Genomic DNA, 25,145 nt, shown 5'->3' on the forward strand with positions numbered 1-25,145 from the left:
CCCATTGCCAGCTGCTTGCTCTCGGGGAACTGGGCAGAAGGGAGAGGCCAGGAACGCCAGCGGGGGACCTGAGAAGAGGAGGATCTGAGCTACTCTGTACAAAACCACTACACAGAGCAGGTAAATATAACATATTTGTTATTTAAAAAAAAAAAAAGCCTTTAATATCAAGTGCAAATTGGGTGGAGAGTGAATCTCTGTCAATACAGTTCTGGCACCATCCCCCGGGAAGTCAAAGATTATAATCAATATAACCCAGGTCTGGTAGTCCTGGAAATGGGGATTTAAATGTGCCCAAAAAAGCAGACCATCGCTCTCTCTCCACGGAGAGCAATCGCGGGTGTTTGGTGGCCCTGTGGGTCGGCTTCTCTGCTGCCTAATGGGGGCGCGCGTGCCCCAGGAGCGCTCCCACGAACTGATGTACCTATATGTTGATTCGCGCAGCCGAGCCAGCCTGCCGCAGTATATCTGTGGCGGCCTGTCGGCAAGTGGTTAATGACACTGGCAGGAAAGGGGTTAACATCAGGGGTGATCAAAGGTTTAGGTGTGGTCCTAGGGAGTGCTTTCTAACCTTGTGGGTGGAGGCTTAACTGGAGGAAGACAGAGATCTGTGTTCCTGCTTAGCAAAAACACAGGATCTCCATCTTTCCCTCTAAAAGAAAGGTGGTCTGCCTTGTTTACATACAGACGGCCGTTCTGCCTCTTCTGTGAACGATCAGCAGGTCCAAGCGGTCATCATGTCCTTTGGAATCTGCTGATTGGTTCCTGCTGTGTCCAATAACCGCAGGAGCGGGTTGTCGGCGGCTTGTGCACGTGCCTCAGACCCTGTCAGAGATGTATAGTAACGAAGTAGAACTACTTAAGTACTGTACTTAAGTACCGAAATGCGGTATCTGTACTTTCCTAGAGTAGAATTTTTTTCTCCTACTTCTAATTTTACTTCACTACATTTTTTCGATGATTTCGATACTTCTACTCAAGTATTTTTTTTTTGTGCTGCATAGTTACTCGTTACTTTTAAAAAAAATTACCACTGCCAGAACAGTAGATGGCAGGTTGCATAAAGCTCAAAAAAATGTGTATAATGTCATTTGTAAATCAGCGCATACGAAAATAAAGGCTGTGTATAATAAAAGCTGCTATACCAAATCTTTCCAATAAAAAGAAAATATGAAACAAACAAATAAATGGTGCTACAGCGCTTGAAGTGCATCAAGAAACTACTAACAAACACAGGTTAATCATTTGAAATAATAAAAAACAATATGATGTTCAAACGTTTGACTTCTTTCTTTAATAACTACATAACACAGTACTTGTACTTCTACTTTCAGTACTTGAGTAGAATTTTTTTTTCAAAACTACTGGTACTTTTTACTTTTAGTACTTAAGTAGCAAATTTTTTTGAAAAAACTACTTGCAATACTTAAGTAAAAAAAATGTTGAATACTTTAGTACTTCTACTTAAGTAACTTTTTCTGCGAGCACTTCCACTTCTACTCAAGTCACTTTTTGATCGAGCACTTGTACTTTTACTCAAGTAGAAATTTCGAGTACTTTATACAAGTCTGGACCCTGTGCAAGAATTTACGTACAGGTACATGATTTCACGCAGGAGGGATGTGTGAGATGGTCCATGAGTGGTTAACTAAGCCTCTACAGCCAGACTGCTTACAGTGAGCCAACACTAATTGTATCCAATCCTTGCACCTTTCTAGAAGGGCGCTACACATTTATAACATTGTTTCAGAGATAGAAAGTCAGAACTTACCAGTCAGCTCTCTGGCTGTATGAAGAATCTTCTTCAATTCTTTATTTTCCTCGGGGGGAATTATATGCCTCACACTAAAAAAAAGGGATAAAGACAATGAAGACATTATTTTCTAAAGCTGAACAGACAGTAATATGAAATTAGGGGCCATACGGTACATTAACTATTTCTGGACCGGAAGATTTCCCCCCTTAGTGACCAGGCCATATTTTGCTATTCGGCACTGCGTTACTTTAACGAACAATTGCGCAGTCGTGCGACGCTGTACCCAAATAAAATTTGTGGCCCTTTTCCCCCACAAACAGAGCTTTCTTTTTGGTGGTATTTGATCACCTGTGCGTTTTTTATTTTTTTCGCTATAAACAAAAAAAGAGCGACAATTCTGAAAAAAAAAATATTTTTCACATTCTGCTATATAACATTCCAAAAAAAAAATTAAAAATCAAATTTTTTTTTAACATTTTAGGCCAATTTGTTTTCTGCTACATAGTTTTTGTAAAAAAAATTGCAATCAGCTTACTTTGATTGGTTTGCACAAAAGTTATCGCATCTACAAACTACGGGAAAGATCTAGGTCATTGTTATTGATTTTTTTTTTTTTTACTAGTAATGGCGGCGATCTGCGATTTTTAGTGGGACTGTGACATTGCGGCAGATAGATCGGACCCCTAACTAACATTTTTGACACTTTTGGGGGGACCAGTGACATTACTACAGTAATCAGTGCTAAAAATATGCACTGTTACTGTACTAATGACACTGGCAGGGAAGGGGTTAACACTGTGGGTGACCAAGCGGTTAAATGTAAGCCTAGGGGAGTGTCTCTAACTGTATGGGGGCGGGGCTTGTGGAATGATCACAGAGACCTGTGTTCCTATATAGAAGGATCACAGGAGCTCTGTGATCATTCCAGAGAGAAGAAAAGTCAGCTGTGTTTACAATAGCAGACCGTCGTTCTCTCTCAGCGGGGAGCGATCACGGGTGTCAGACGGCAATCGGAACCGCCTGCCCCGTGCAACAGTGCTGATGGGGGGCGGGAGTGCACCGCCGGCAGCGCGCACGCGTTCACCCCCTAGCTTTAGGCGCGTGACCACAGCTAGGGGGTGTTTTGCGTAGGAGGGCCGCCCTGCCGCAGTAAGTATGCGGTGGGCAGTCCGGAACCAGTTAAAGCCTTTAACCACTTCCCGCCCGCCCTATTACAGATTGACGGCGGGAATGTGGTTGTATTATCCTGACCGGACGTCATATGACGGCGGCAGGATAATACAGCCCTGGGCGCCCCCCGGGGGCGCGCAGAGCGGCGATCGGTGATGCGAGGTGTCAGCCTGACACCCTGCATCTCCGATCTCGGTAAAGAGACTACTGACGTAGCTCTTTACCATGTGATCAGCCGTGTCCAATCACAGCTGGTCACATAGTAAACAGGAACAACCGTTGATCGGCTTTCCTTAGTTCGTGCCTGACAGGCACGAGTAAAGGAGCGCCGATCGGCGGCTCCCCTGACAGGGGGGGGGGTCTGCACTGGTAATCAGATCATTGATTACCAGTGCAGACCCTCGGGGGAGGGATGCCACTAGAACCACCAGGGATGCCCACTATGACCCCAGGGATGCCCCCTATGACCCCAATAATGCCCACTATGGCCACCAGGGATGGCAATCAGGGCTCAGGGAGCCCCCCATTGCCCTCCCCATCAGTGCTGCCCACCAGTGCCCTCCCTATCAGTGCTGCCCACCAGTGCCCATCATTGCCATCTTTCAGTGTCGCCCACCAGTGCCCATTATTGCCCACCAGTGCCGCCTATCAGTGTCCATCAGTGCCGATCAGTGCCGCCCATCAGTGCCGCATATTAGTGCCCATTAGTGCCCGTCAGTGCCACCTATCAGTGCCCATCAGTGCCACCTATCAGTGCCCATCAATGCTGCCTATCATTGCCTAGCAGTGCCGCCTATCAGTGCCCACCAATGCTGCATATCTGTGCTACCTATCAGTGCCGCATATCAGTGTCGCCCATCAGTGCCACCCCATCAGTGCCACCCCATCAGTGCCTCCTCATCAGTGCCTGTCAGTGCAGTCTCATCAGTGCTCATCAGTGCAGGAAAAAACGTATTTATTTACAAAATTGTATAATATAAACAAAAAAACTTTTTTTTTTTTTTCAAACTTTTCGGTCTTTTTTTATTTGTTTAGCAAAAAGGAAAACACCCAGAGGTGATCAAATACCACCAAAAGAAAGCTCTATTTGTGGGGGGAAAATTACATAAATTTGGTGTAGGTACAGTATTGCATGACCGCGCAATTGTCTTTCAAAATGCAACAGCGCTAAAAGGGGAAAATTGGCCTGGGCAGGAAGGGAGGAAAGTGCCCTGTATTGAAGTGGTTAAAACAAACTCCAGGCACCCAGATAAATACATACATGGGAGGTGTTTTACCAAGGATTTATATTTCTGTCCACCCAGTCTTGAGATATTCACAGCTCTACCACACACCACATACTATCGTCGGGGGACCTCATTTTTCTTTGATGCAATTCAGAAATATATATAGCTCTTGTCCCTCCCCCAGGTAGTGATTGGACAATGAAGGAGAAGACCAATGAGCTAATATAACTATCACTTTGCTTTCTCCTCCTATCAACATGCCCTTGCACTGCAGACCAACGTCTGGGCTCTTTACACTGTTTCTGTCTCCTCCAGTCTGAGCTTTGCTGTACAGGGACTGGAAGAGGCTGATGCCAAGTTCTAGTCAGATACCAAGCCTCCATTCTCACCAGCGTGACTTGTCATGCAATTTCACAGCTCCAAATCGCATGACAAGTCACAACCCATTGCCAGCAATGAAACCATTCATGTTGCAGCAATTATAAAAAAGGTTCCTGCACTACTTTTTACTGATTCCCTTGCGACTTGCATAGACTTCTGTTAACCACTTGCCGACCAGCCGCTGCAGTTATATGGCAGCAGGTTGGCTGGTTCCCACGAATCGTCGTATCGATACAGCGATCTGTGGGGGCGATCCTGGGGGCTTGTACACCCACTCACCAGTGGGGAAGCCGGTCCACCGGGTCAGAAACCGCAACCGCTCCCTATGGAGAGAGAACGGAGGTCTTCTGTTGTAAACACAGCAGACTGTTGTTCTCTCTGGAATCAATGCAGAGCTCCTGTGTTCCTCCTATTTAGGAACACAAGTCTATTGATTTCACAAGCCCATTCCCCTCACAGTAAGAAAACATCCCATAGGCTCACACTTAACCCTTTGATCACCCCTAGTGTTAACCCCTCCCCTTCCAGTGTCATTATTACAGTGACAGTGCATATTTTTAGCACTGATTCCTGTAGTAATGTCACTGGTCCCCCCAAAAATATCAAAAATGTCAGTTAGGGGTCCGATCTGTCCGCCGCAATGTTGCCGTCGAGCTAAAAGTCGCTGATTGCTGCAATTTAATAATTGTATTTATTTATTTAAAGACCAATAAATAAAAATGACCTAAATTTTTCCCCTAGTTTGTAGACATGATAACTTTTGCCCAAGCCAATCAAAATACACTTATTGGGATTGTTTTTTTTTTTTTTTTTTTACCAAAAATATGTAGCAGAATACAAATTGGCCTAAAATGATGAAAACATTTGATTTGTTTTTTGTTTTTTTTAATAGGAATGTTATAGAGCAGTAAGTGAAAAATATTGATTTTGAATATTGAAATTTGAATATTTAAATATTGAATATTGATTGAAGAAAATATATATATATTATTTTTTTTTTTGAATTGTCGCTCTTTTTTTGTTTATAGCGCAAAAAATTTAAATTGCACAGGTGATCGAATACCACCAAAAGAAAGTTCTATTTGTGAGGAAAGAAGGACATCGATTTTATTTGGGTACAGTGTTGCATGACTGCGCAATTGTCAGTTAACCACCTTAGCGGTATTCCCGAGCATGACTCGGGGTGGATTTTCTATGCTAGGATCGGTATCCCCGAGTCACGCTCGGGGTGGATGTGCAGAGCGTGCAGCGCTGTCCTTTACGTTCTCCTGGCGATCCAGTGATGCTCTCCCATTGCTGTGATCGCCAGCCATCTGAGATCCCCGCCGCTCGTCCGTCGGTATGAGGACTTCCTAGTTCCGTTCCCTGCAGCAGCAATGCTGCATGGGAGCAGAACTAGGGAGGGAAATTCAAACGTTGAACGTTGCACAAAACACACACATAACATTTATATTATATATATATATATATATATATATGTATGTATGTGTATATATATATATATATATATATATATATATATATATATATATATATATATATATATAATGTGTATATATATATATATATATATATATATATATATATATATATATATATATATATACACATATATATATACACACACACATACATATATATATATATATATATATATATATATACACATACATACATATGTATATATATATATATATATATATATATATATATATATATATATAATATAACGCATGGATTATAATCTAATCAATAATATAATTTTATTATATAATATATAGATATATATATATATATATATATATATATATATATATATATAGATATATATTATATTATATATTATATAATAAAATTATATTATTGATTAGATTATAATTCATGCGTTTGTGTTTCAAATTATCACACTCTGGGAGTCTTGTTTTGGTCAGGTTTAAGTAAGTAATTACTAAGAATTGTAGGCCTATAATACATAACGCCAAATTTCCATGAAAAAAATTGTACCGCTTTTGGTACAGAATTCCTGACAGAATCATACCGCCAGGGAGGTTAAAGTAACGCAGTGCCAAATCGCAAAAAAATGGCCTGGTCATCATTCCGGTCCAGAAGTGGTTAATGTCTAGCCAAGAAATAAAATATAATTTTTTAACCATATTAGAATGCCCTGAGGAAGTCACGTGTGACCGTGACGTAACGCGTAGGATTACCCGGAAGGGATGTATCAGAACGGGACGGAGATCCCGGAACAGAATTCGGCAGACGTTTGAGCGCAATTTTAAATGTGAGTTTACTATTTTGTATTAAATAAATACTTTGGACTATTATACTATGTTGGCCCCTATCATTTACATGAGCCATAAGGATTAAGAGAAACTTTAAGGAATCGCGAATGGGAAGAATATAGGAAACATCCATAAGAAAGATAGAGTTATACAGGAGAAGGTACCTAACACTGTCCAGGAGAGAAGGAACCACCCCATAAGGAGACGAACGGCACTGAGATTAAAGGAACCAAAAGGAACCAGATGCACTGATGGTTAAGTGATACAGGTGTATTACTTACCACACTAAGGTGAGCATTTAGGGCACCTAGAAGTGTATGCACTGAAGAAATCCAAGACGCGGGGAAATAAAGGTGGAGGAAGATAGAAAGCACTACGGATCACCTTGAATTTATTTATTTGATTTTAAACTGTTGGACACTTATTTAATATTTAACACTATAAGGAGCAAATTGTTTTACATATTTATATAGAAGCACTTTATATGTTATATCCAATTATTGGCGCACTTGGTCACTTTTTAAATCAAGCACTTTATATATGAATTTGGATAAAAGGCACTCCATATTTATTGATTATTTTTTAGCACGGATTGACGGCAATATATGTTATGCACATTAGCACTGGAAGTTTAGTTTACCCCCATCACCGAGACTTGAAGCACACGAGCACTTTATATACTATATTTTAAAAAAATATTAACAAAATGATTTAGGATGGTATTGTTTTTATATGAATTGTGTTTGTAAGATAAGTTATATATTTATTTAGAAAAACTGGTTTAAAAACACCCTAAAGCGCATTACAACCCCCTACACATTATTAGAAGCACAGATGTGCAAAAATCATCTTATTTTTATTTCATTCAAATCATAGCTTTAAAAGATAAGGAGGAGTCTCTTACCTGTGTACAAAGACGGGGACAATGAAATCTGAGGATTTTACTAATTTCTCTGACTTAACAATTCTGTCAACAAGTCCGAACCCCTTGTTAAATTCCACTTCTCTCCCCAACGGAAGCAAATTACCTGGAAGGGGAAAGACTCTTAATTACTGACCATGAACAACTCTTCATCAAGATGTCTAATCTAAATATTGGAAGGAAAGAAAGTATAAAAAAAAAGAGAATTAATGCTCCTGCCCTCGAGGGGTTCTTCTGTGACTTGGATAACTGGAAACATGACTCGATTTGCATTGCTTAGAAATAGCTACCCTCCCTGCAGGTGCCAATATAGATTTTTCTTGTAAAATACAAAGTTCAAAAATCATTTTTTTAAAAATCTAAAAAATCTAAAAACATAAATAAAGCACTAGAGCAGGCATGTCCAACCTGCGGCCAGGGGGTCGCATGCAGCCCGGAACTGCAGGCAATGCGGCCCACTGCCCCCTGACAATTTTTTTTTCTTCTGGGGAGGAAAAAAGTCAAATCGGGGGCACGGCCAGAGCGGCTTCAAACTAACTGTAGGCAGAGGCTGCCTCAGAGGGGAGGGGAGGGGAGGGCGAGCACCGCTAGATTACAAACAGAGCGGGGATCTCCTGCTTACCCGGCGCCCGTTGTCATACTGTCAGTCTTATTTGAGGAGGTTAAATTTAAAAAAGAAATGAAATATTTCATATTTTGTTCTATATAGAAATATAAAGCAGGGACATCCATTTTTGTTAAGGTTACTGAAAGGTTAAATCTCCTTTAACAAAAAGTGTCTATTCAGGAAATTCTTAAACAGGTTTACCCAAACATACTGTGTTGACCTAAGGTAATAAATAAATAGTCTTTTTAACTTTCTTTAAGATAAAGTCTAAGACACTATACCAAGGTAATCTTATCTATGTGGTAATCATAAACCTTAGTCGGTATTTTCTGTGTTTAGACCCATTTAACCGGTTGCCGACCGCTGCACGACTATATACTGCGGCGGTCAGCCCCGGCCAGGCAGAGTGACGTAGGAGTACGTCACTCGCCTGTCACTGACTTGTGAGCCAATTGCGGGCGGGCGCGCACCCGCCGTGGCTCGTTCATTGACAAGTCAGTGGGTGTGACCGGCGGACCCGATGTCCGCCGGTCACACTACGATCGCTCCGGTGAAGGGAGAAAGACGGAGCGGCTTATGTAAACAAGCCGCCCGTCATTCTCCCTGGTGTAAGAATGAAGGTCAGACGGTTCTACTATGTAGGACCGTTGATCTTTGTTTTTACACCAATAGCAATGTCCCTATACAGTTAGAAGCACGCCCCTAGGACACACTTAACCCCTCCCTGTCCAATAAAGTTAACCCCTTCCCTCCCAGTGTCATTTTTGCAGTAACAGTGCATATGTATAGCACTGATTACTGCAGTAATGTCACTGGTAACCCCAAAAGTGTCAAAAACGTCAGTCAAGGGTCCGATCTGTCCGCCGCAATGTCTCAGTACCGAAAAAAAAATCGCAGATCGCCGCCATTACGCGTTAAAAAAAACCCACCAAAAATGACAAAAATCTTTCCCTTTGTTAGTAAACGCGATAACTTTTGCGCAAACCAATCAAAATACGCTTTTTGCGATTTTTTTTTACCAAACATATGTAGCATAAAACAAATTGGCCGAAAATTTTAAAAAATTTAGATTTTTACATTTTTTGGGGGGGGGGGAATTTCATATAAAAAAATGTGAAAAATATTGTTATTTTTGCAAAATTGACGCTTTTTTTTTGTTTATAGCGCATGATCAAATAATCGCACAGGTGATCAAATACCACCAAAAGAATCGCAAAAACCCCCCTGGTCTTTTAGCAGCCAAATCCTCCGGGGCTTAAGTGGTTAAAAATAAGATTTACAGATACGTTATAATCTTATATGTAACAGAATATTAACAATGAAGTATATATATATATATATGAATAACATACATAGATATGTATGTAAACCTTCTATATTAAAGTTGTTTCATATTCTTGCTACGGTAAAGTTTTACTAATATTGATGACTCCTCACTACATGTCAAGAAAGAAAGACTTCATGTTAATCCTTTGTAAGTGAGAAAGTATCATAAAACTTTTCTAACCTTGCCAGATTCTCGAAAGTCTGAGATGGTAAGCTCTTTGTCAATATAAGGTGCAAAGTTTATTTGTGGGTAAATAATGCTGTAATATTGCTATATGCTGAAGCTCGGAGCAATACAATACTGCCATCTATGGTGACTGACTGCTACTAATTGAAGTCTTAGGTTGAAAAGTAATTTCCAATATATATAAATATATATATTAATAATAGATTCTTTTTAAATGGTGTTACCAGATTTAATCATTTATTTAGATACATGGTGGATATTAAATGGACATGTATTAGATGAGAGTATGGACAAGTTTTTATGATGATTATTCTTAAATGGAGAAATCCTATAGTTTTAATATTCAATATACTGGTCAACTTAGAGGTGTCACCCAATGACCTCACCAGTTAACGAATAAGATGTCCCAACCAATGGGGATAATGTCACTCCTTCTGAGTTTAACTTATGGTAATTTTAATAGTCCTTTGTTCTATACCATATAAAAAGGAAAACCCAGATGAGAGAGAGACACATGACATTACACGACATACATTACACATACAACACACACGCTACTACATCCATGCATAAACTCATCTATACAGACTCCATCTTGCTTCATCATGTATCTGAAACTTTGAGGGACGCCAAACGAACTCCTCCCTACCTGGCCACTATCTTGGGAAGGCAGCCATCTTAAGGACTCTGGTAATGACCATTCTAAGCTAGCAGCCATTTTAAATAAGGTAAATATTCCTTGCTAATTATTTGATTATTATTCAATATTGTTTATGTACTTCCTTAAATGTTTTACATTGCATATTCAAGGGTAATGAGATTACAGTCCCAGCCGTATTAACCATATGTAGATTTTTCTCTAAGAGCTGATTTTTGCTTTTTATACATTTTTATTAATATCAGATTTAGCGCATATTGGCGTATTAGTCTCACGTTTTGCATGGCCTATTCTCGCTTCATCTGCAGTGAAGTGACTATCTGCTGTGCATTGCGCAGACAATTGTAGTCTGATTATATAGAACATTTAAATATGGTTTCTACTACATCTGGGGAAAACGTAATCTTGCTTTATTTTTACTTTCATTATTGAGCTACACATCACATTGCATTCATTGTTTGAAGTTTGTATTTTTGTAAAGTTATTTTTTTGTGTCATCTCAAGTTTGATCATTTATAGTGAATACGTGTCTGGTGAATAAATATTAAGAAATTAATCAATAAAAAGAATTCGCTACATATTGATTTGTGGAAATAAGTTGAGATTCTCCTACTGCACAGATCTTTGCTTATTGACATAAATAGACACAGTTATATTCAGAGCAGTATAAATATTCTGACAATACGCAGCCCTGCCCCCTGGACCGCCTCCTATGAGAGACAGCACATTAGTGACGTATATCATAGGAGTAGGTCCAGGAGGCAGGACTTCATATGAGAGCGGTCGCCGGGTAAGCGGGAGATCCCCCCTCTGTGTAATCCAGTGGCTCTCCTCTCTCTTCATGGCAGACTGAATTGGATGGGCATGCACTGGTGAGGCTGCATTGGATGGGCATGCACTGGAGACGCTACATTGGATGGACACTGATCAGGCTGCATTGGATGGGCATGCACTGGTGAGGCTGCATTGGATGGGCACTGATCAGGCTGAATTGGATGGGCATGCACTTGTGAGGCTGCATTGGATGGGCACTTATCAGGCTGCATTGGTTGGGCACGCACTGGTGAAGCTGCATTGGATGGGCCAGCACTAGTGACGCTGCATTGGATAGGCATGCACTGGTGAGGCTGCATTGGATGGGCACTTATCAGGCTGCATTGGATGGGCACGCACTGGTGAAACTGCATTGAATGGGCCATTACTAGTGATGCTGTATTATATAGGCATGCACTGGTGAGGCTGCATTGGATGGGCACTGGTGAGTCAGCATCGGATGGGCACTGATCAGGCTGCATTGGATGGGCATGCACTGGTGAGGCTGCATTGGATGGGCACTGATCATGCTGGATTGGATGGGCATGCACTGATGAGGCTGCATTGGGTGGGCACTGATCAGCCTGGATTGGATGGACATGTACTGGTGAGGATGCATTGGATGGGCACTGATCAGGCTGCATTGGATGGGCACTGATCAGGCTGCATTGGATGGGCACGCACTGGTGAAGCTGCATTGCATGGGCACTGTTTAGGCTGCATTGGATGGGTACGCACTAGGCTGCAAGTGCTGTGCAATCTCTCGGCTGCCGCGGGAGACTTAGAATGTCTGCAGTCAGTGACAGAGCCGCTGCTTCCTGTATGGTTCCAGCTCTGTCACAGGCGGAGTGATATGAAATGCACTCCGCCTGTGACAGGAGCCATACAGGAAGCAGTGGCTCTGCTCTCTACTACAGCCGCTGCTTCCTCCAGCAGTACCCAACGTCATGACCAGCAGTATCCGCATGACCAGCATTATCTGCCAGCAATAGCCGCCAGCAGTACCCGCAAGCAGTCTGTAAAATAAGTAGAAAAGGTATGTGCATTAGTGTGTGTAAATTGTTGCAATATGTTTTTAATAACTAGTTGTGTTTTGTCATAATATGTCATGTCCATGTACATACATGTATGAATAGGGACATGACATTTTATGGCTGCCAAAGTCACATGTGCTAGGAGTGCAACTCTCCCCCAGCACATAACTGTAAATATCCCAGTGTGACTTCTACCACCATGACCACTGCAAATCACTGAAGTGGTCATGGTGGTTAGAGAGTTCCTTTAATATCTCTCAGAAGAAGTAAACTGATTCCAATTCATTTCATCATTCTATAGTTGTGTTAAATTAGTGCTGGGTGGCGGTGGCGAGGGTGGGGCACGACGGCGTTTTATTACTTATATACCTTAACTATATTATATATTTTATATGCGGCCCGAGGACATTTCTCTACACTCAATGTGGCCCAGAGAAGCCAAAAGGTTGGACACCCAATGCGAGAGTATATAATTTGCCGCAAAGGATACATAGCACATGGTGTACATAGTTATGCACACCCATGTCCCATATATCCCCAAGGAATCGTACAAATTTATTTGGACACAGATTCTGTGAGATTACTGTTTACCTAAATCATGTGATGACAATTCACTGACCTGCCCAAAAGGGTGGGGCATATGCCAGAATGCCAGAAGCTATGTGACCTATCGATTATAAAAAGCTCAGCCATGTGTACCCCAAATTAGCTCTGAGGAAGTGGGGACACCCCCGAAATGTGTACCCTGTATTTAGAGGTCTGCATCTAAGCACGGTCTGTAGCAGTGAACTCCGCCCAGTGGACACTTCCGGTGGACTTATTGTTCTATTTTGTGCTTGTTTTTTATCCACTTTTGACAGTATGATGTGCATATAATTTTATGAAAGCGGTAAAGCGCTAGGCTGGTGCACCCTCTGTATTTTTCCTTTTTTCTTTTTTTTTTTTTTTCCTTTTACAACCTTACCTTGAGATTAAAGCAGTATTAACCGGTTAACCTGACACCCGCGATCGTTCCCCGCTGAGAGAGAAGGACGGTCGGATTTTGTAAACACAGCTGACCATTCTTCTCCCTGGAATAATCACAGAATGCCTGTGATCCTTCTATATAGGATCACAGGTCTCTATGGTCATTTCACAAGCCACGCCCCCCACAGTTAGAATCACTCCCCTAGGCTCACATTTAACCCCTTGATCACCGTCAATGTTAACCCCCTTCCCTGCCAGTGTCATTATTACAGTAACAGTGCATATTATTAGCACTGATTACTGTAGTAATGTCACTGGTCCCCCCAAAAGTGTCAAAAATGTCAGTTAGGGGTGCGATTTGTCCGCTGCAATGTCGCAGTCCCGCAAAAAACGAAGATCGCCAGTACCAATACCAAAAACCAAAAGAAATTACATAAATCTTTCCTGTAGTTAGTAGACGCGATAACTTTTGCACAAACCAATTAAAATTCGCTTATTGCGATTTGTTTTTTTTACCAAAAATATGTAGTAGAAAACAAATTGGCCTAAAATGTTAAATTTAGATTTTTAAATTTATTTTTTTTGGGGAATGTTATATAGCAGGATGTGAAAAATATTATTTTTTTTTCAAAATTGTCGCTCTTTTTTTGTTTATAGCGCAAAAAATAAAAATCGTACAGGTGATCAAATACCACCAAATGAAAGCTCTGTTTGTGGGGAAAAAAGGACATACATTTTATTTGGGTACAGAGTCGCACGACCGCGCAATTGTCCGTTAAATTTACGCAGTGCTGAATCGCAAAATATGGCCTGGTCAGGAAGGAATTTTTCATTTTTGTTGTTTCACTTTAGGCATTATTAAAATCACTGCTCCTGTAAAAACAATTGTTGATACATGTCCCCCAGGGCAGTACCCGGACCCCCATACACTTTTTATGGCAATAATTTGCATAAAAGCCTTAAAAGGGGGCTTTTGGTTGTTCATGTTCGTGTCCCATTGACTTTAATAGAGTTTGCATGTTCGCTAAAACTTTTTCCCTGTTTGAGATGTTCTGGTGCGTACCGAACAAGGGGAGTATTTGGCCCATCACTATCATGGACTTTGATTGTTTGAGCCATTCTTATATATGTAAAATTTTTATAAATGGTTCTTATGAACCTTAATGACCTGGTTCCTCTATATATATCTTTTTCCACTGCTTATATTTCTTGGTCCCACTTTGTATCAATAATCACCCCCTCCTAAAAGAATTCACAAAAACAGTGCTAAACATTCAGATGTGACTTTGAGCTCATCCCCTAAAGAAGGAGTTTCCAAACTGTGGTTCGGGGACCCACTGGTGGGTCGCGAGCTGCGTTTGAGTGGGTCACGCTGAGACACTTGTGCTGTGCGAGCCTGCGCAAATTAAAGAGAGCCAGAGCAGTCAAATCGGGATGGATTCAGGACCCCGCCCACGCAGTTTAGGGAGGCTGGTGGCAGCGGTGGTGGCTAGACTGGCGGCGGGATTCTCTCAGCCGTAGCGGGCAAAGACGGCAGCCTTGGTGTCAAAGGGGGACCAGGTGGCCCGGTGGTGTCAGGAGTTCATGGCATCTTCTGTGACCCCAGTAGAGGATGTGAAGGAGGAGAGCCAGGACACCAAGACCAGCATAGAGCTCCTCCTCATGGAGACTCTGGGTGAGGTATGCTGGGCCCTGGAGAGGGTAAACAGGGGCTTCACCTTCACTGTGGACCGCTGGGAGAGGAAGGAGGGTGAGTGCCATATAGCCTGCTGATCACTGTCCTGGGGGTGGGGGGTTGATTTCTGTCATCTGCCTGCCTTATCTGTCCCTGGGGGGGGGGGGGGGGGGTTGATTTCTGTCCTCTGCCTGCCTTATACTGTCAATGAGGGTGCTGATTACTTACAGCTCTGCTTACATGCCACAGGCTTCTGACCCCTCACTTAGAACATCTGGCAGGCAGGGCTGTCCTTAACACAGGGCAAAAGGGGAAGCTGCCCTCGGCCCAGTCATTGTTGTGGGGCCCAAAGCATCTGCCTCTTGAGCCAGCACTGCCTGCAAATAGTTGATAAGTGCATTTGGGAGGGCTCAAATGCCCAAATGTTTGCCCAGGGTCCAATCAATATTGAAGACGGCCCTGCTGGCAAGTGTATTCAATAATAAATTGAAAAGTAGTAAACTGATATTTTTAATTTAACATCCCCCTCCCTTTAAAATATGCATTATTATTAGTATTTGTATTTATATAGCGCCAACAAATTCTGTAGTGCTTTACAATATTCAATTACAATCAAGTGGGCCCCGAAAAATAACTGTATTCAGAAGTGGGTCTCGACCCAAAAAAGTTTGGGAAGCCCTGATCTAAAGTATTGCAGTGCAATTCCAAAAGGACCTGTGTGGACTGGTATAGTTCCCATTAAAACTGCTTCTTTGTCAATTTAAATCTATGGGAATGCAAAAACAGTTTGAAGAAGGTGATAAGGAGGTCAGAAGGAGGTCATCTGTAAGTCAGATACACCAGCCAGTCAGGGCCGTCTTTATTATTGATTGGACCCTGGGCAAACATTTTCTTGAGCCCTCCCAAATCCACTTATCAACTATTCTCAGGCAGTGCAGGCTCAAAGGGCAGCTGCTTTAGGCCCCACAACAATGACTGGGCCTGCCTTAAAGACGGCCAGGCAGCCAATGGATTCTGAATATTCTCAAGCTGATGTCAAACACAAGCCAAATGCACTTTGTATATTGTATCTGCCCACACAAGCCCTTACTTCTATCTTTCTATTAGATTTACATGTGGGATAACTTTTTACAAAATTTGGGAGGTCCAAGTGTTGTTTCTAATAACTGAGACAAAAGTTTAGGAAATGCTGATCAACCAGTTCCCGCCCGCACTTTAGCCGAAAGACGGCTACAGCGCGGGCTCTAATTTCCGGGAGGCCGTCTTTAAACGGCCTCCCAGAAAAAGGCTCCCTGCGCGCTCCCGCGCCCATCAGGGAAAATCTGTGTTGGCCGTGTCCCTTGGACATAGCCAATCACAGATCGTGGTGAATGGCCAATCACAGCGGCCATTTGCCACGCGATCGGAACATCCAATGAGAGATGATCTCAAATATGAGATCATCTCTCATTGCCAGCTTCTCCCAGAGACTGCGTGTGAGGTAGAGGAGAGCCGATCAGCGGCTGCTCCTCATAGGGGATACAGAGAAATGTAATCAGGGCACTGATCACCAGTGCCCTGATTACACAAGAGGGAAATAAAATGCCATAACTGCCCACCATCAGTGCCCACAGTGCCCGCCATCAGTGCCCCCCATCAGTGCCTACAATCAGTGCCCAGAGTGCTGCCAGTCAGTGCCCATCAGTGCCTGCTAATCTAGGCACCGATGGGCACTGACTAGCAGCACTATGGGCACTGAGTGTGGGAACTGATGGTGCTGCCCATCAGTGCTCATCAGTGCCGCCCATCAGTGCTCATCAGTGCCACCCGTCAGTGTACATCAGTGCCACCCATCAGTGTCCATCAGTGTCGACTCTCAGTGCCCATCAGCGCCGCCTGTCAGTGACGCCTCTCAATGCCCAGCAGCGCCACCTCTCAGTGCCCAGCAGTGCCACCTCTCAGTGCCCAGCAGTGCCACCTATCAGTGCCACCTATCAATGCTCATCAGTGCGGCATATAAGTACTCCCTCATCAATGCCCATAAGTGCCACCTCATTAGTGCCCATAAGTGTCACCTCATCAGTGCCCATCAGTGCTGCCTCATCAGCGCACATCAGTGAAGTAGAAAAATGTATTTATTTTCAAAATTTACTCACAGAAAATAAGAAAAACATTTTTTTTTTTTTCAAAATTTTCTGTCGTTTTTCTTTTTTTTTTTTGTAAGAAATAAAAAACCCAGAGGTGATTAAATACCACCAAAAGAAAGCTCTATTTGTGTGAAAAAAATTGATAAAAATGTCATATGGGTGCAGTGTAGCATGACCGCGCAATTGTCATTTAAAGTGTGAGAGCGCTGAAAGCTGGAAATTGGCCTGGGCAGGAAGGGGGTGAAAGTGCTCTGTAGGCAAGTGGTTAATATGATGCATTAAAATGTAATTTATTAAAGCATACATTTTGCCTCTGCATTTTTCTACCAAACCCTTTAGGACTTCACAGAAAACAAACTGGCTATAATTAATCAGCTAATTGTCCCCATCTTCTGTTTTTATAAGTTCCCATATTATACTTCAGTTCCATTAAAAATGAAACTTTGTGATCTATTCAAACTCACCGAGCTGGGCAAAGATCTCTCCACCCCCATATTCGTCCATTTTCGGCAATCCTCGATTATCCACCAACGTGATGGTACTTGTGAGTTTATGTGGAATTCTGTACTGCGTAAATCCTCCATGTGCTTCATTTGCCTTTGCCCAGTTCTGGTATTCCCCATCTTCCCAGACGTATATACAGGTGTTAATGAATGAGGACTTCCCATGTCCCAACATCCCGAACAACTGGATGAGGATTTGGCTGAAGCCCTGGTTGCCCCCTTTACATCTATCAAAGCTAAAATTATTGATGACGTGTTTGAGCTCCTCCATATCCATGTCTACCTCCCGGAATGATGTCCTTCTTCTGACTGCAGTGATCTGAAATCTCTATGTTCTTAGATTTTTTACTTTATACACTGAGCAAAAAACTTCCGGCAATTTTCAACTGATAGTTTATCTACAGCAATTACCTTAAGGTTGTTCCTTATTGCCTGAAGTCAAAAGTACAAAGATTAAAGTCATTAAAGTTATAGCAATACGCAAGTATTCACGATTTTAAGGGACTCTCCCTGATTTGGACCAAAGTCCCTCTGCTCCTCTTTCCTCCTCATTTGTCCCTCATTTTGGTCAGATTTTTATAGTTGTATATAAACTATTTATCTTTGATCATATATTTTTATTCTCATTATTTTCAGTTTTTTTACTCTTAAACACTTCTGGACCGGAAGATTTCCCCCCTTAATGACCAGGCCATTATTTGCAATTTGACCCTGCATTACTTTAACGGACAAGTGCACAGTTGTGCGACGCTGTACCCAAATGCAATTGATGTCCATTTTTTTTCCACAACAGCTTTCTTTTGGTGGTATTTGATCACCTCTGCAATTTTTATTTTTTGCGCTATAACAAAAAAAAAGTGACAATTCTGAAAAAAAAAAAAAACAATATTTTTCACATTCTGCTATATAACATTCCCCAAAAAAAATGTAAAAATCTAAATTTTTTAACATTCTAGACCAATTTGTTTTCTGCTACATATTTTTTAAAAAAAAAAATCACAATAAACGTATTCTGATTGGTTTGCGCAAAAGTTATTGTGTCTACTAACTGTCAGGTCACCTGTGGCCAGGTGACAACTGCACCCTGTTGGAGGCAGGGGTGCAGTGCAAGGTAGTGAACCCTATAGCAGACTGCTGTGGATGGACCGGAACGTGAACCCAAGATTCCCCAGGGCGCGGAGTCTAAGACCCAGCAGGTGTTCACCAGGGCCTCTAGTGGTGAGGATGGACTTCGCTGCAGCTGGGCCCAGATCGCGGCCCCTGGGGTGCCCCAGGTCACGCTCCGTAGGGAGAGAAGGTAAGCAGCCACTCAGGACACACGGAATGGTGAAGGGTAAGCCGAGGTCGGGGTAACAGGCAGACGAGTGTAACCAAGGGACAGGCCAAAGGCCAGGATAACAGGCAAACAGGAATGGTCAGAGACAAGCCAAAGTCGGTACACAAAGGAGTAGTTTCAAGCACACGGCAAACAGGAAACAGGAACTAATACTGTTGAACAGCAAGGCAGGCCTGCATTTCGCTGGTTAATATAGGCTTCCTGTGATTACCTGGGCGGGCCAGGAACAGGAAGGAGAGGTGATAAAAGCAGCCAGAAGGAAGAGTCTGGCCCTTAATGCAGACATGAGGAACAGGTAAGCTACCAGACATTATTGCATGTCCATGACACTAACTACGGGAAAGATTTATGTCATTTTTATTGTTTTTTTTTTTTTACTAGTAATGGCGGCGATCAGAGATTTTTAGCGGGACTTCGACATTGCTGTGGACAGATCGGACCCCTAATTTACATTTTTGACACTTTTGGGGGGACCAGTGACATTACTACAGTAATCAGTGCTAAATATATGCACTGTCACTGTAATAATGACACTGGCAGGGAAGGGGTTAACCCTGTGGGTGATCAAGGGGTTAAATGTGAACCTAGGGGAGTGATTCTAACTGTATGGGGGGCGGGGCTTGTGAAATGACCATAGAGACCTGTGATCCTATATAGAAGGATCACAGGAGCTCTGTGATTATTCCAGGGAGAAGAACGGTTGGCTGTGTTTACAACACCGACCGTCCTTCTCTCTCAGCGGGAAACGATCGCGGGTGTCAGGCGGCAATCAGAGCCGCCTGCCCTGTGCACCATACTCTTCACTGATGAGTGGGGGAGGGAGAGTGCCACTGGTGGCGCACACTCACCCCCCAGCTGCAGGTGCGTGACCGACGTATACCTACGGCGATTCGCACAGGAGGGCCAGCCTGCCACAGTATTTCTGCAGCGGGTAGTCCTTAAGCAGTTAACGTTTTCTGTTTTTTTGTTTTTTTTTATCCATTTTTACCTTATTCTGAAGAACAGAGTGTCTTTCCGGAGTTTCCCTTTAATTTATTCAATTTGTTTATTCACAATTTTGTGTAGGCATTAATAAATCGCCCTATAAGGTTATCTTTTCTTATTAGGACTTCTTCAGTAGATTTCTCATCAATGTTTATTTAAGAGATACATTATTAAAGATTTTTGATTTTTAATGGTAGAGGAGGAGGGGTGAGGTAGAATATTTGAATTTTAGCCTTATCAACAAACTCCTGTGCATTTGTTTCTTTACACACACCTTGCAAGAGGGTGGTCATTTAAAGCTTCCTTGCAACCGGATCTTCTAAACGCGCAGCCTCTATGACCTTCCCTTCACAATCACTTCACGCACCTGATATTCATTCTTTCACCGAGTGATGGATGATGATGCATTTAACCGCCCCCTTCCACCTGGAGACCCCCATGAGTAATCTCTGGTGGGCGGAGTGAAACACATTGAGTTGTGGCCCGGTGGGGATCCCCGGCTGAGACTGCCATTCACTATTACACAGCAGGTTTTACTTGACATGTAGCTCTGGGACACCTATCACTCTTCACTAGGTTTGCACCAATACAACTTTTTTCAAGACCGAGCACAAGTACCAATACTTTTTTCAAGTACTCGCGAATACCGATTATCAATACTTTTTTAATGTCATGTGACAGTTTTCAATGGACAGTTTTGTAAATAAGTAATTTTTCTCCTTCACTGATGTGTGCTGATGAGGTTGCACTGATAGGCACTAATGAGGTGACACTGAAGGGCACTGATGGGGTGACACTGATGAGGATGCACTTATATGCAGCACTGAAGGGCACTGATAGGTGTCACTGATATGCAGCACTGATAGGTGGCACTGATAGGCACTGATAGGGGGCTCTGATAGGTGGCTACACAGAAGTTCTGATGTTATGTCTGCCACCAAAGACGTCCACAAAAAAGCCCTATAAATGCCTGCAACAAAAAGCCGGGTGTAAAAGTGGCGAAGCCACTATCCATGTTCTAGCTCAATTCTAAGAGAAACTATCTTTTTTTTTTCTGGTTCTGGACATGCTACAGAGCTGAAACTTCACAGGTACACTTTTTAGACCCCCCAGACACTAAATTCAAAGAAATCTCATTTTTTTTTCAATAATTTTTTCAATAATTGGCTCTCTATCAAAAATGACAGTTTTTAAGAACTTTATTTTGTGTGATTAATAGTCCCTGGGGCATGACCCAGAACCCTAGGCACTTTTTAGGGGCATTTATTGGGTTTTAGGGCTTCAAAATTGTGTTTTTTGATTACCGAAGTTCGGGTCCCATTGATTTCAATGGGGTTCTGAAATCCGGGCCGAACTTTCGGGAAGTTCGGGTGTTCTGGTCGAACCGAACCTTTGAAAAGTTTGAGCATCCCTAGTCACCATTGCCTGGAGCATGTTCCCGGCCAGCACTCACAGTGGTGCACACAGGACTTTATTCTCATACAGCCTGATTGGCTCACATGTATATCTTGGTTCATTGGTAAACCTGCAATTGACCCTGTCAATTACAGACCCATCTCCTTGTTAAAATCAGACACCAAGCAAATATTCTGGCAATCCACCTCTCTCCTATCATCCCCTACCTAGTTCTTATGGATCAGGTGGGTTTTGTGACTGGTAGACAGGAGTCAGACGGCACCAGACAGTTCATAGACTTACTGCAGTGAGTTAAGTGAAAAACCACTCAACAATCCAAAGACTGTAACCCATGAATGCGAACCCATTACTGCAGTAGGTTGAACATTATGAAAGCCATCTCTGCTCCTATCTTTGGATGCAGAGAAGGCATTCAGCTTTATAGGCATTATATTACAATCTATATTGAGTTTATATTGTGCCCCTGGTTGCCAGGACCTTAGGAATCCATTCGGACTCTTTCAATGTTATTAATGGAACCTGTCAAAGCTGTTCCCTATCTCCCTTGATTTTGCATTAGTAATGGAGCTGCTAACACAGGTCATATATTTCAGCCTCCTTATTGCAGGCATAATTGTGGGCAACGCTACCCACAAAATTGGTCTTTATGCAGACAATGTAATCATCTCACATGATGAGCTTAAAACTATGCTTGATCTCTTTAGCAATGTTTCTCTATCTTAGATAGACGATAACGAGCCACTTTGCCGCAGTACCAGCTCAGTGAGCGGTCGGCAAGTGGTTAAAGATGGCAGACAAGTCTCAGATAGGAGCCGACTAGGCTAGTTACTGTGTATGGAGCCCTATTCCATGGGTCACAGAAGGCTAGAACCAGTGGGTGTATAGCTGACAATTTCCTGTACTTGTCTCCTCGTAGGAGAATAAATATTTTTAACTTGTACCAGAGTGTGGTTAAAGGTGAATTTCTCTCACAGAACCCTTAAAAAATAACTTTCAGGTTTCAGGGAACCCCTGATAAAAATCACTATATCTACAACTCATGATACATTAGTGTGGTGGTCAGTGGGATGAATGTTCCTTACACTGGTGGTCATTGTGAAGATTAACCCCCTTCCAGATAGCTAAAAAGATCAATGTTGTCAGTGGGAACTTATCTGAGAGGAAGAAATGACTCATTGCCCAAGGAACGGACCCCTGGTAACCTCTGGAGGAACCATAGCGTTCCATGGAACCCTGGTTGAGAAACCCTGGTCTAGACCCTACAACTAAGAGTACCATTGCCTCTACTACTACTTTTTAGTGGGCTTCTTACTCTACTCTATAATACTTAGGCATACAATTTGTCTTGCCTTCATCCCATCTCTTTTTTATTAACCTATACAACATAATCTTGAAATTTCAATGTATTTCCCAATGTCTGTAAATTATGAGAACCTCTTGGGTGAGGCGCCCTAGCAAAAATGTACCTACTGCCCCACATTTTATATATTTTTCGAACCAAATTTTCCAGTTCTACCAACACACCTTATTACATTTCAATCCATCTTAACCTCCTTCATACGGAATGGGAAATGCCCCAGAATTAAGCGCTCCATCATATGCACTCCGGTATCATTCTCGGGATTGGGCGCTCCTGACATCTCAATTTATGACCAAACTAAGCTTTGGTGACAACCTACACACCTGACTACTTGGCTCCAAATTGAACGATCTGTTATTGCAAGAAACCAAAGCTAATTCTTTTTTTTCAAATTTTATTTTTCTTTTATTTATTCCAATTCATAAACATATACATGTCATTCCTTACATTTTTAACTTCCAAAAACATCGTGATTGACATATTATATCATAGCCATTCTCAAAAAAAAACCTTTTCTACCCAGTCCCTTCCCTCCTTCCCCTCTTCTTCCCCCCCAAAAAAAAAAAAAAAAAAAAAAAAAGGGAAAAAGGAAAAATATAAGTTTCTCTCCCCTCTCTTCCCAATTGGCCTTTCATGGAGATCTCAAGACTATCAGTATTCCGCTCGCCGTTTTTTATCTATTTCTAATCAGCCAGTTCTTATTCTATCATTAATGATTGACATTCCTCTGATTTAACATACTCTTTCCATTGTTTCCATTTCTTCTCATATTTATCTGATTGTTGGCAGGCAGACATTACCAGATTCTCTAATTTACTTATTTCCTCAACCTTCTTTATCCACATTTTTATATTAGGGGGGTCAGTATCCCTCCATTTAAGAGGGATACATATTTTAGCTGCGTTTATAAAGTGTGGCATAATAGATTGTTTATATCCCTGAATGGGTGTGCTGGGTGTATGGAACAGAAAGAGAGCCGGTTCTTTTGAGATTTGACAGTTCATAATTTCCTGTATCGTCTTCCAGATCTGTTCCCAGAATATTTCTACTCCGGGACATGACCAAAATATATGGAACATTGTCCCTCTTCCCGTCCCACACCTCCAGCACCGATCTGTGTTTGTCCTAGAGATCTTGTTCATTTTTACTGGGGTATAATACCATCTGACTAGTATTTTGTAATTTAATTCTTGTATTCTGACACATCTTGAGGTTGAAAATACTGATTTGATTATTTGCTTTTCTCGTTCTACCGAGAAAGTAATGTCCATTTCTTTTTCCCATTCCCTCAAAAACGGTAGTTTACATCGTTCTGTTGATGTCATTAATAAAGCGTACAGTTTAGATATAGCATGGTCTAACATTCCCTGCTGATTACACATTTTTTCGTAAGCTGTTAAATCTTTGTCTCCTTGAGTGGGGAGTTGTAAAGATCTCAAAAAATGGCGTAATTGAAAGGCCCTCCATAAATCTAGGCCGAAAGGGCCCAAGGGGTCCATTAACTCACTTACTGTTACCCATCTTAACTCCAAAATAAAGTCAGATATCTGAAAAATTCCCTTTTCCAGCAGGGTTTTAAACTTCCCATCTTGGTATCCTGTAACAAAATGGGGGTTCCCCAGTACTGGATACAGCAGGGAACTTTCCCGTATCAGCTTCTCCTGTTCAAATATTTTTGCACATACTTTAACCGTGTTTCCTATAATCGGGTGTTTCTTGATCGAGGCTGGTATTATTTTATAACACCATGGAGCTCTTTTAAGCGGAATTTCACATTGTGATTGTTCTAAGTTTGGCCATATCTTTTGTTCTCCATGTCTGCACCAGTCTATCACTCTACCCAATTGTATAGCTTGGTAGTATCTCTTCATATTTGGAACAGCTAAACCACCCTCTACTCTAGATTTAGTTAGATATTTTTTCCCTATTCTCGGGCGTTTAGATTTCCATATAAAATTCATTATCAGGGTTTCAATTTGCCTAAAGTACTGGGGTGGAATATATATAGGGAGTGCCTGGAAAATATACAGAAACTTTGGCAATATACTCATTTTAACTATATTACACCTTCCAATCCAGGAATGCATTCCTCCTTTCCATTTCTGTAGCAATAAATCTACTGTTTTAATTAAAGGTATAAAGTTCTGTGTGAATAATTGGGAGATTCTGGGTGTGATCAGTGTTCCCAAATATTTTAGAGCCGTCTTTGTCCAATTCAATTTAAAGTTTGAACTTAATTGTTGTTGAAGTATCTCTGGAATCTCTACGCCCATTGTTTCGGATTTAGAGAGGTTTATCCTCATATTAGATTGGGTTCCGTATATTTCTAATTCATGTAACAGATTGGGGAGTGATATGACTGGGTTCGTAATCGAGAACATTACATCATCTGCGTATGCTGATAATTTATGTTGTTC

At 41.9% G+C, this 25,145-nt stretch overlaps 1 protein-coding gene across 1 annotated transcript in view; it reads right to left on the reverse strand.

Annotated features, from left to right (window-relative positions):
- The window catches only part of LOC309558205 (uncharacterized protein), a gene marked incomplete at both ends in the record, with an annotated part of 28,641 nt that extends 10,732 nt beyond the window's left edge, over positions 1-17,909 (reverse strand). Inside the window, 3 exons of the mRNA XM_082261225.1 lie at positions 1,772-1,845; positions 7,720-7,843; positions 17,594-17,909. Coding sequence (XP_082117351.1) covers positions 1,772-1,845; positions 7,720-7,843; positions 17,594-17,909 — 514 coding nt within the window. The remainder of the gene's footprint in view (positions 1-1,771; positions 1,846-7,719; positions 7,844-17,593) is intronic.
- Positions 17,910-25,145: the final 7,236 nt, after the last annotated feature.

This window comes from Pelophylax lessonae, assembly GCF_965119305.1.
Source record: "Pelophylax lessonae genome assembly, chromosome: 6".
Lineage (NCBI taxonomy): Eukaryota > Metazoa > Chordata > Amphibia > Anura > Ranidae > Pelophylax > Pelophylax lessonae.